A 13,143-nucleotide genomic window follows, 5' to 3' on the forward strand; every position below is an offset into this window, starting at 1 on the left:
AATAAAGTATCGATACCTGTAAGTATCAATTTATACTTGAGCAGTAATCGGTTCAAAATAAAATAAAATTGCCGACTGTGGGGTTATTTTATGATGTACAGAAAGGTGTTTCCACACAGCAAAAACAGAATTGTAACGATTTCAATGAGATTATCAATCGAGGTGAAAAAAACATTAGACGTACTAAACAAAAAAAAATGCAATAATTTTCTGTTTTGAGTAAATTACATCAGCTTGACTGAATACTTAGACGATTCTAATAGGGAATTACGCATCTTTTCGTGTAATATTACAACCTTTAGAACGACACCAACACATTTGTGATATTACATCAATTGTTGCACATCACTACTCTCTACTGATGTGCAGCGATTACGATATATCACAACAATTTCGGTGTCGTTCTAAAAGTTGTTAATATTTCACGAAAAGATGCATAATTTCATATAAGATTATATACTGTATTCAGTTAAAGTGATGTAATAAACTCAATACGTTATTTCGATGTAATAACGTGTGATTTATCTGTGATATTTCTTGAAAACTTTTGCATTTGATGTTCAGCACGTCTAAATTTCTTTCACATCAATTGATAATCCCATCGAGATTGTTACAATTCTTTTTGATTGCTTTCCTTATTTAGTTGTGCCACCAGTATACGCATATTTCTTGCCACATAGATTGCACTTCGCCTTTCGTGATTTTTGGTCCACGTCAAAGAATTTCCGCACGCCACTTTGTGTTGATTTCACATTTGACTTATTTTCTCAACAATTTTCAATATGTCGATACATGAATACTACACTAAAAGCAGACCCTGTCAGCTTGAAGTGAAATCAATTTTCAGTTCAGCAACGCCATCGCACGGCATCACATTCAACACATCATGTCAATTGTATGGGAGCGCAGTGCTGCGATTTTGGCGCGCACGAATTTGACATTTCTCTCCCCAACGAGATTGGATGCGGACTCGCCTGAGGGCGCCATGCTCGCAAAAAAGGATGTTGCCAATGATTTGTTCTCGAAATGTGAGAGCTGAATATCTTGTTAATATGATGTTCTTGCTAAAAGCCAATTCCTATTGCTATTATTCCATCGCTATTGGGCGCACTGAAAGAGAGTGCAATGATCCTCTGAGAGTTAGTTATTTATGTGCGTGTTTTGCACATTGCACTCTCTTTCAGCGCACCTGTTGAAGTATCTAATCAGAGTGATCACCACGAGATGGCGTTATGGTGATTCTTTTGACATATCCCATGTCTTTAGAAAAAAATTGGACGAATTTTTCAATTTACTTGATTTTGAACGAATGCAGAGGACAAAACCTTACAAATATGGGTAAAAAAAGATTATTCAGGTGTTATAATCAAACATATAATTTAAATTTGTCCTATACACTCGAAAATCTCGGATGAAATTTGAAATTTTCAGTTCACACACAGATTTGATTTGAAACATGAGTAAATGGACGAGTAAAACAACTTTTGATCATAATTTATCAATTAATCTCAAAATCCAACCATAAAAACAAAGAATTTCGCAGATATGAAAACAGTACCCAACCTTACTTCTTCGAATTAGATATTTCATCTTACGATTTGTCTTCAAATATTTTCAAATATCAAACATAGTACGTAAAGTTACTGAATCCTTAATAATCGATCATTTTTGCCAAATTTTCACACGATTTTCGATTTGTAAGAAAAAAAAACCTGGTATTTTTTTCGAATCTCCATGCAAAATTGGGAATAGACTTCAATCTGATGCGATACTGTAAGTATTGAGACCAAAAGTATTTTATTTTATTATTTATTTTATTTATATAACGCACCGCAATCCTTTCTATCCTCATTCAAAACCATTTAATTGGTATTAAGATTTTTCAGTACTTCCGAAGTAATAAAATGTATCATATAAAATTTTCGTATCTGCTTGTGGGTTTTGGTCTGCTAACAGTGAATTAATCGGTTATGTTACATGATGGATTCAGTTTGTTTCACTGTCAACATTTCCCGCACATGGTTTGTGAGAATTGTTATTTTGACTATGCCATCAAGCCGCCGTTTCAATACTGCACACAGTCCTACTACCAGCTCGTTCCCGTTATCAGCTGCAACCATTGATTGCACCAGGAGAAGAGTTCTTTATTTTTTTCGCTTTCGCAAGTGAAATTTTCAAAGCAGTTACTCAGCTAGGAAAATCAACTACCATGAAAAACTTTCGGACAAAGAGCTGACAAATTTATCATCTATTCCAACATGCTGTACACGTGAATTTTTTTTCTTCCGCAATGTTTTTCATTCAATACTTCAGAAGTCAATTTGGACTCCCGAGCGATAGCATGCTGGTCATGTGTCCACAGAAAGCCCCCATATGAAGGAAAACGAACGCGCCATCGTCACATCGCGGGTGCCGATGGCACTGCTGTTGCTGCACGCTTTCCGTTTATGTTGACTGCTCCGAAAGGCCAAACGTAGGGTGGTTATCAAAATTTCAAGTAATCGGCGGATTATCAAAATTTCAAGTAATCGGAGTCTTATCAAATAATAGCTCTGAAAAATGAGTGTTTTTGTGATCTTTCACAATTATCTGGAAACTAAGAACCGACTGAAACTCTGGAAATCCTCCGAATTTTCCAGCCATTTTCACCCTGTAGATAGATAGAAGTATTTCAAAGGTGTTTTTGGTTTTGTCAAATTTTTAAAAATTTCCATCGAAAAATTCCTAAAACCACCCGCACGCATGGTACTTGGACGATGGCATTAAACCGATTGTCACAAATAATTATTCAAGTTAAAGCTCTCAGTGTCTTAAAAGATACTGTGCAATTTCGTCCAGATCCTTTATTATAGGGCGATGAGTATCAAAACCACAGACTAACAGACATGACAGTATGAGTAAATTCTTATAAAAATAATTTTTCGTGATGCACTAGTTTCACCTATATTATCCTGCGCGAACTATTTACTACCGGTACACTCCTTGTGTTATATAACAGTTTTTTTACTAGTTTGTTTCTCCTCGTTTGTCAACACCGATCAGCTGCTTTCAGGGATGCCTGATTTCATCATAATATTTGAAAATGAATCGTCATAATAAATTATTGGATTACGTTGATAGTAGAGTGACTATAATCAGAGTGGCGACAGCTGTTCGTTTGGAATGACAGCTCCCAGTTCAAAACGAGCAAACGACCTGTCAATTCAATGTAAAGCTAATGGAATGTTTTGAATTGTTGCAAAATTACGGATGAGATGTCGTCACTCTGGTTATAGGCACTCTAGTTGATAGTATATTTAACTTTTTTAGCGATGTTGGAAGGTAACCCCTTATTTTCTCAACGTTGTTCATCTAGACTATTTTTGATTGTGTTGGTAATTTTCACCCGAAATTAAGTGTAAATATTGTAACAAAACGGGTTTGATTTTGTATTGCGCTGGAGGATGAGAAGTAGGCACAATTCTGTATATAGTTTTGGCAATATGTATTAAATCTGTATCCTGCATGAAATTCGCATGGACGTATACAAATCAATACATTCTAGGTAATTCTGTATAAATGGCAACTCTGTATGTAAATGAAAAAAAATAAACACAGCCTAGATGACAGACAGGATGTTTTGATAGGGTAACGTGGCGCCATCGTGATATATGCGAGTACTGTCCCAACTAAAGGAATATTCGAAATGACCGTTAAAAAGATTAAAGAATCTAAGTGTTCTGTCTGTTAGTCTGTGTCCTGTCTGTTATTCTGTGTCAAAACTTCTGGTACGCATCGGTACGGACTGGTACGGAAAACACCACCATCTAGCACACAGCGTGCTTTGTTCAATTTATATAGAGTGCAAGGTTGCCACGTTCTGATCTATATTAGCTTGACATAACTGTTTAAAAATTGAAAAGGTTATAGTAGTTTACACCCAAAGAAGGTTTTTGATTATATTCAAGTTTAACAAGAAAAAGTTTTGAGAGAATCTTCTAGTGGTGTTTCTGAAAATATAAATAATATGAGAAATTCATCATTACACCACTAGGTGAATTAAAAATGGGTTTTCATGTAAGATCAATCATTGGATGACTCGATCAGCTTATATCTTGTTGGAGGAAAATCGCATATAATCTAGATCAGGCATGCGTGACGATTGATCCTACGTCTGAAATCGTGACAATTAGTGACAACAGCAACGCTACAGGAATTTATAACTAAGGACAACGCGTGTCAATGAGGCTTCTAAAATCGTGGGACATTGTCAATATTGTATCTTTGGGGAATGCCCCTTCAACACTCCTCATCTCCAGAGATGGGAAATATACCATTTTCGTTACGGCAAGGTTTACGTAGTTCCAACATATATTGTCGTTTGATACACCCAATGTTCGATTTCGCCAAGAAATTGAAAATACATCCAGCACTCATCGTTGTGCTCTTCTCCGAACCAACCTTTCGTTAAATCGAATTTAAAATTTCTAATGTTGCATTTAGAATTAATATTAGAAAATAATTCTGGCACTCCTGTTGCATGGTCGTTTTATACAGAGATGCCAGGTTCCCAGATTAATCTATGTTTCACAGTTTCTCAATATGCTGCACAGATTTTATAACTGTCACAGCTTTTCACGGGTTTCCAACAACGGCAAAGGACTTGCAATAAGCCACTAAAAGCCTTCAAAATGTTCTTATGGGAAGTGGACACTGACTTTGCACAGACTGAGTTTTTGATTGAACCAAAATTTTGATTGAACAAAAATTTTAAATCTGTGTTTCACAGATTTTGAATTTTCTGCATAGATTTTTAAAATGACACAGATTTTCACAGATTTCTGAAAATGATCACAGATTTTCACAGATTCTTGAATAAATCACAGATTTTCACAGATTTTGGAAATCGAGCACAGTTTAGCACCAACACGTACAGAGCGGTTGAGGAAAAAGGTACAGAGCGTGTTTGTAGTGAGACCTTTTTTTCTGCTCACTAAAATGAATTCGATCTGCTATAATGGTACGGAAAATGGGTAGTGAGACCTTTCTTTTTTTTTGCTCACCAAATTGATTTTGAACTGCTATTGTGGTACGGAAAACGGTCACAGATTTTCACAGACAGGTTGACAGGTTTTGGGTTTGATCACAGATTTTTGAAAAAAAGACCTGGCATCCCTGATCAAAGGGATAAAATAAAGCAGTTTGAATGGTTTGAATTGTTTACCGTTTGGTGGCAAGCAAAAAGAAATCGAATTTCATAATAATGTATTGTAACTTTTGAACTAGTTGTGTTTGTCTTCTAGACGTCGCTATGAATTCCCAAGTAGTTTCCAGAATCGATGACGATAACATTAAACCGTTTATGCTTGAGAATGCCATTACAAGCATTCACGGCGGGAACAAACTTGGAAGGAAAGCACGATCGTGAGTTCGTTTAAGTTAGTAATAATAATTGTATCTAATGGTTTAATATTCGCTCTGATAGCAAATTGTTGAAAAATGTACTCATCGAAAATTTCAACGAATCTAGTATTACAAAATCATCTGTTTGGATTCGTGCGCAACTGAAGGAAGTTTCTAATGGTCCTGTAGGATCGCAAGGATATATAAATGAGGAGAAAACCCTAACTACACACAATATAGAATTGAACATCAACAAAACTGCAATCAAGTCGGTTAAATGCACTGACTGCGACAAATGTGATGGTAAAATGTTTTCTACTATTGAAACTATCATCCTTAAATATTTGCTTTATGTTGTAGTAAAATGTCCTCAAATTTTCACTTTTCTTGTATGGTTGCAAAATGAACAGAAAAAAGTTAAAAACGAACGAAACCAAGTTCACGCTTTAAAACCTGAAAAAGAAGAAATTCAAGTCTCACTGGTGGAACTCAAATCAGCTAAGAGTTTGTCAATGTTCAGCTTGATTCGTGAGTTCTCAACCAGTGACCCTGATGAATTTCTGCTTTATTGCACAAAGCGAATGCAAGAGGAAAATTGTTCCAATGCTCTAATGTTAACCGTTGGACAAACGGGCATCTATCTTAGGAATGAATTAAGAAAAGGTCGAATCACCGCATCCAGTCTTCACGATGCCTCTCGATGCAGCCTGAAGAATGATTCAATCACCAAACAAGTAATGCGTACCAGTTTGGGATTATCATTTACCGTGAGCCGAGGTACCGATTTGGAAGGTCGTGTGTTCGCCGTTCTGAAGGAACAATATCCGTCTCTGCGAGAAACGGGTCTGGTTCTTGATCCTGAACTCCCTTGGATGGGGGCTAGTCCAGATGGAATCAGTGACGATTTTGTATTGGAGATCAAGTGTCCCAATACACCGAGGAAGTACAAACGTTACATCGACGTGAAGAAGCTGCCCAGGAAGTGTTTCGCGCAAATTCAACTGCAAATGCACCTGACACACAATGCGAAAGCACTGCTCGGCGTAGCAGCGGTTGATTTCGAGACAACTCGGAACGTAGCGCAAGTGTGGATCGAATACAATCGGCAGTATGTTGATAAAGTGGTGAAGGATGCTTGCAAGTATTGGAAGAAGAGCGTATTTCCGGCCCTTTTGGGAAAGCGCACCAATAAAACGAAAACTTGATTGAACTATTTTTAAGTTTATGAAATTGAACAAAAAAAAACTCGTATTAGTTGTTAGTATGTATTTAGCTTAGTGTGATTATTTGAACTGTTGTTAGGAAACAAGTTGTGCTGGCACCGTCTGTATTCTTAACCATTATCATCCTTGTTTTGTCAACTGAATGGTAGCGTAATAAAGAATTAGCGACATGGAGAATGTAGTTTTGAGCCATACTCGAATGTTTTTTTTTCTTCAATCCATGTCAATGTCTGATGCACTCTAGTTCGTGCAATTTCTGTTTTTTTTTGTTGGAATTCAATTTAATTGAAACACGAGTTTCTAGCGGTACGGAAATGATAACTTTTCTACAAACATTCCGCCACCCTAGCTCGCAGGGCGTCATCTGGGTAATGCAGAAAAAAATCCTTTGTCCTAATCCAGATGCGATTCAATACAGTATAGGACATTAGCCCACAGCTGGTGCGATACCCGACGCACTAATTAATTCATACTATTATGAAGCCAATTCTCGAGCACCGACACGGTCTCGTTCGATACGAGGCCAGCTTCCTTTCTTTCATTTAATCGAACGACAATTCGACTGCAGTTGCTAGAGGAATGACTTATCTTTATGCGCTGTGAAATTGCCAGTAAGGCACCGTGCGGAATTGTTCTTCGATGAAACAACACAGACACACAGGAGGTGGGTGATTCATGCGGAAAAACAGACGGCGAGTTTGTGTTTTGTTAGAGCACATTGGCGGTAGCAACATAATTTACAGCCATATCCATATTGTTGCCATATCTCTCGAATAGTAGCAACATGTGTTATTGCTCCGTTAAGACACGGTACCTTACAGTGTGAGTAGGACAAGGAAGCAAGGGATTGTAAGCTCTTTCTACAAAACCACATACGGAAGTAGAACGACCGGTTAGTCAAACAGGAAGACAATGGAATGCTTGTACGTAATAATCGATTATTGCTTTATTAATGAATTTGGGGAATGAAAGTGCTAAATGGAACAATGGTCGTTCAATAATCGTGCTTAGGATAATCGACCACAATTTATATTCAATCTAGGCTTACCGTATGCAGCTTTTTGTCTTAGAAACCAATATTCCAACTATAACCCCCTGTTTAAATCCACCCAGTGGTGTAGTTATGTCTTTCTTATATAACTGATAAAGTTTACTTGAATAAAATGAAGTAATTTTGATTGGGCAAGCAACAATTTGAAACAGTTTTGAACCAAATTTAGAATTTTTGCAAAACGTCGTTCTAAATGTTCCATTCCAGTTCCATTCCAGAACCGGAATTCGGATATAACTTAATAGCAACATAAGACCTTTCATTTGAGCATGAGTTTGTGAAAGTCGGTTTTTGCTCACTATTTCCGAAACTCTCGGAATCGGGAACCGATATAAAATAACTGAGAAACGTTTAAATTTGTATTTAATTTGGGTCGATAATTTAACCCATTATGTCCTAGCGTATGATATATCATACGCAAAACTTCCTATACTTTAATGCATGTTTACTTTAGAAGTTTAATACCTAACAGCTTTACTAGAGCAATAGTTGATAGTTTACACTTCTAATTTTTTTTTGTATATTAAAATTGTTCTCAAGTGTCAACGTTTTATTAGTATTATAACCTTGCAAGGTTCACCTTATGTTCGAAACCATAGATAATACTTCCATCAATTGACAAACCATATTGCCAAAGATTCAAATGAGTTATTTCAGGAGTGAAATTCCAAAAATATATGTTACTTAATAAAAAAGTTGTTGTTAACATTTGAACGTATGATCTGACCCTGTGTGCGGGATTGGGAATCGAACCCAGGTAGGCTGAATAAAAGGCTTCGATAAATTAAGTAGTTTATTGCAGCTTACAATACAATATAGACAAATAATTATATAATCAATAACAATCCGCTAAAACCCGAAACGAAGGTATATTTTGGACAAATACACACCAAATATTTTTATTTATATTGTGCCTTCTGCTCCGTTAGTACTTCTATCGGTACTATTTAAAAGAAATTGAATCGTATATATAAATATCACTCTCAAAATATAGACATATCTCTTATAATTTTGTTGCTACTGTATTGTCCCAGTGTATGATATATCATACGTATGATAATTTCGTTTGGATAAGATTTTTAATAGTGATTTGGCATTTCCCAACATCTTCAACACAAAATATGATGGTATTGTTGATATCGGCTCATTTGGGTCTAATTTGGGAACCCCTGGGTTATAATGGGTTAATGATTTTTCGGGTGTTTTCAAACGACACTATTTTCATTGTCCGATTGCATTTTTGGGTACAATTATTGGATATTTTGTTTAAATATAAAAACCTGTTTTTTCCACCTATTGGTGTGTAATGATGCATATCTCATATTGTTCACAATATCTTATATATTACAGCGGTATTCATCAAAATACTACAAATTGAAAAAGTTTAAAATCGCAACAGTTTCCTAGAATTCTTTTGCATACTACTACTGCGTTTACATATTATATTTGAATTTAAATTAGTGGAAATCAATTTAATCATATATGAGAAAATGAAATGAGCATGAGCATATCCATGTTAAAGGATTTGAAAACTATTTTTGGTACTTTCAAAACCCAAAACCGGATACCGGTACAGTGAAATTCGGTTCGTTCAATCATCCAGTAATATGAGCTACAAATTATAACAGTTCTGAGCTCATTTACAAAAACAAGTGCAAAGTCGCCATTTTGAAGTGAATTTGTTTCCATTACCTTTAAGTTTTAAGTACGATTCAGACGATCAGTAAAATTCCGTCAACGTTTCACCGGCCGTTAAGGTTGGTTTAAGGCTTGGAACAGTTTTGAACGGACCTGTTTCACGATTTTTAATTTTTTTTTTAAGGAATTATCAGTTGAATTAGATTTTATGTAAATCTGGTATAAGTATTTGGTCATAGACTATCATGATCTGCAAAGTGGAGAATATTATTACCCAATTTGATGAATTTCCTACTCATCTTATCGTTACTTAGGAAAGAATACGACATGATTAATTAGGATCGCAAGCTGGATCTGAATAAATATCGGAATATTCTTATAACATTCTACGACCTTCCGGTGAAATCTGAGATGGTTTAAATCGGTTGACATTGTGTTCATTTTGTCGTGAATACGACTTACTTTACTAAGTGGCGGATTTTCAAAATTTACCCTCTGAGAGAATGAAAAGTTTTTGATCGCGAATATCTCTTCTGGAATCTAAGGTATCAATATAATTTTTGCTACCTGCCAGGTACTTATTCAGAAGGGAAACTCGAGGGGCCCTGGCCCCTCCTAAAATCAGAAACAGAAACAAAAAAAAAATGTTTGATACGAAGCGAACAGTGTCAAAACTAAATAAAATGGAAATTAAATACGTGCCAAAATAAACGACAATAATAAGGCACTTAATCGTACTGGATGACTTGAAAGAGAAAGTACGCGAGCTTACCGTAGTTGGGCAAGGTTCTATAAATGAGAAAGATATCCTGCCGCTGGATCTCGCACAAACTTATTCAGGATTAAAAAGACGAACCCAAGCGCACTTCGAGTACATGTTTGGCTGGATAAACTATTATACGCCAGAGAAATAAATAATTACACGATAATGGACCCAAGTCGCCGCGGCACGAGTGCTTGGAAGGGAGACTCAATGGGTCGGAAAGATCATGATGCCGGTTTTCTGGGATTGTCATGGTATACCTTTGGAGTACTAAAGTGATTAAAGACCGAAACCGCTGTGAAAGGGCTTTACATGAAGCACATGAGCATCGCTAAAATCAACGGTTTAGTGCTCCAATTACTTGCCCATCTACCTAGTTCACCTGATTTGGCCTCCTCGAACTGTTATCTGTTCCCAAACTTCAAGTCATTTCTGAGAAATCGTTGTGAGTTTCGTTATGGAATTTTAGACTACTCCTTTCGAAATCTGATATCGAAACCTGTATAGCTAAGAGAAGGTTGTAAGTCCATCAACTAATATGACCTACAAATTTAGAAGATGCTTTCCGTTCTCAACGAATCAAAGTAAGAGAGCTATCTCGGACCACTTCTCAAAATCTATCATACTGCCCATACTCGCATATCAGTCTCATATCGATTTTCGCTAATATTGAGTAAGCTTGAGGAATGCAATCCATCCTCAATATACTCTCAGAAATTTCAATAAAAGTTGAGGGTTTGTTCAGTAAAATGTGTAAAAAATATCAACTCATGTCTGTCCCATATGCAAAGTACCCGCATATCAGTCCCATTCAGTGCAAATTTCAATAATTTCATTTGTTGCAATATTGGAATAGCAAAGGTGTATTACCGATATTTCATGTAATAATACCATGATTTAGCATTAGGTAGCACAATAAATCAAAAAATTTGAAAATAAAATTTTAATCGTCTTTTTCTCGACATGCCGATTTTCCATATGGGACAGATATGCAAGTATGGGCAGCATAAGTCTTGTGAATTTTCGTGCTCTAGAAATGGACATTTAGAAGGTCTTAGACATGTGGGATTGAACTGACGTGACAGTAAACGTTAAGAAATGTAATACAATAACCTTCTCTCGGCCACAGTCACAAATTTTATTTCAATACCTAATAATGATAGTTCCAGTGTAAAAGTTTAAGATGTCTGTTGAAAACGCCGGTATAAGGCCCATTGGAAATTATCTACTACAGCAATCTTTAGTAACATTATTTTTCCATCTGACCTCCCGAAACGAAATCCTGGGTACGGACTTGCTACCTGCCATCGGAAATATGATCATCAATTTATGATAACATTCTCAGTTGTAAAACATAACATAATCACAAATAATTCAAAATTAAAGATTTCTGAAATGTTTGGTATCAACGAGTATCGAAGAATAACACTCATGACGCCTATCTTGTACCTGGGTAGGTATACAAAGTTACACTTGATATATTTCGTATTCAGGTCCAGAGCTAAGATCCAGTATCAAGAATTCAGTTCAGCACTGAACCAATTGGGGGATGTTCGCAGAGCCAGTTTTTCTTCAAAGAAGATCGATTGCGTCATCCTGCTGTTGGTCGTTTGCATTGGAGTAAAATACTACGAAAAGTGAACAGCGATGGGTGCACATCGGAGATGAAAATCATCAGTTTAGTACAAGTCTAGAATAATTTGCTTAGCTTTGTGTACTTTTCGCGGTGCAAGATTCGTACCAAACGAGTGCGAATAAAGCCAGCAATTGACTGCTTCGCGTTCGCGAAAAATGCTACGAACCATATTTAATACTGTAGAGAATTCTACAATTTGGCCCTTCTGAAAGCCAGAAGTGAATCCCGTACAGCATTTTGATAGTTTCTTTCACTGAAATGTGCAAACCCCGAATGAAATAATCGACCTCGAAATGCTATATGTTGCTGTTTATTTACTCTCATTTGTACCGCGTTATTTAACTGTGTGGTAGAAAATACTTGCTGCAAAGCATTCAATCTTTAGTATAAATGTACCGTTACAATTGTAGAAGTGAAGCAGTAAAAGTTGCGAAATTCACACAATCAACTAATATGAACGATTATCATTTTTTTTCGCATTCACGTCCTCCAGTTACATCATTATTCACCCGCCTTTAATTAATCACGCTATAATTACGGAACTGGCAATCGGATCCGGATGATATTCAGGAACCTTCTATGTGAGCTTTGGAATTTTATTCTTTATCTGTTTTATCTGTTCAGCCAGTTCCGAGAAAATTAAAAATTAAGACCCAAATCTCCAAATAACTAGGGGAACGTGCCCTTTGAGCCAATTATTTCTGATGAAAAAGTTTTTTTAGTAGTTTGTTCCCCTAGTTTGTCAACACAGATCAGCTGCTTGCAGGGATGCCTGATTGCATCAGACTTTGTATATATGAAAATGAATAGTCGCAATAAATTATGGGATTACGTTAGTTTTTCGCACGGAATGTTTAAAAAGATCATCATCGGGCCGATTGTAAAATGAACTTGTAGTCATCTAGGTTATTTTTTATTGTGTTGCTAATTTCCACCCGAAATTAAGTGGCGGCAGGTCAGAAGCAAGTAAATTTCGTAACAAAATATGGGTTCGATTCCGTATTGCGTTGGAGGATGAAAAGTAGGAACAATTCTGTATTTATTCAATCTTCAAAAGTGGTATTGAAATGTTAGAGCGGCGCTGGAATGATTGCGTTGCTCTTGATGGAGATTACGTTGATCAATAAAGTTAATTTTGAACCAAAAAATCGTGCGCATTTGTGGAAGGGTGTAGTTGTGTCGAATAGTTAAAAAATTTCATATCTTATGTTATAACATAGATATAAAACATTTTTTCCATTTGGCAAAAACTGATATCATTTGTGATTAAAAATGATAGGATTTTTCAGAATGTTTCCAAGTAAGCTATGAAACTTAAACTACATAACATTATTTGGAAACTCGACATTTACGTCCAATGTATTTACTATACCGTTAGCTTCATATCCTTTTTTGTGGGTCTATGGCAGATATTATTGATTTCGGTAAAAAACATTATATATTTGTTCAA

At 36.1% G+C, this 13,143-nt stretch overlaps 2 protein-coding genes across 6 annotated transcripts in view; both read left to right on the plus strand.

Moving 5' to 3' along the window:
• LOC131428254 (uncharacterized) overlaps positions 1–13,143 on the plus strand; it is a 148,958-nt gene that overhangs the window by 104,984 nt on the left and 30,831 nt on the right. The window contains exon 1 of one of the 5 annotated variants that reach the window (XM_058592046.1): positions 13,032–13,117. The exons of the other annotated variants lie outside the window; for them this stretch is intronic. The gene's annotated coding sequence lies outside the window, so the exon portion shown is untranslated. Of the gene's footprint in view, positions 1–13,031; positions 13,118–13,143 lie in introns of those variants that run through there. 5 annotated transcript variants of the gene reach the window in all.
• Positions 5,180–6,722, plus strand: LOC131428256 (uncharacterized). The gene is made up of 3 exons (XM_058592048.1): positions 5,180–5,403; positions 5,465–5,685; positions 5,743–6,722. Exons 1-3 carry the CDS (start codon positions 5,291–5,293, stop codon positions 6,585–6,587), a joined length of 1,179 nt encoding a protein of 392 aa, XP_058448031.1. The 5' UTR covers positions 5,180–5,290; the 3' UTR covers positions 6,588–6,722.

The sequence above is a fragment of the Malaya genurostris genome, chromosome 2 (genome assembly GCF_030247185.1).
Source record: "Malaya genurostris strain Urasoe2022 chromosome 2, Malgen_1.1, whole genome shotgun sequence".
Lineage (NCBI taxonomy): Eukaryota > Metazoa > Arthropoda > Insecta > Diptera > Culicidae > Malaya > Malaya genurostris.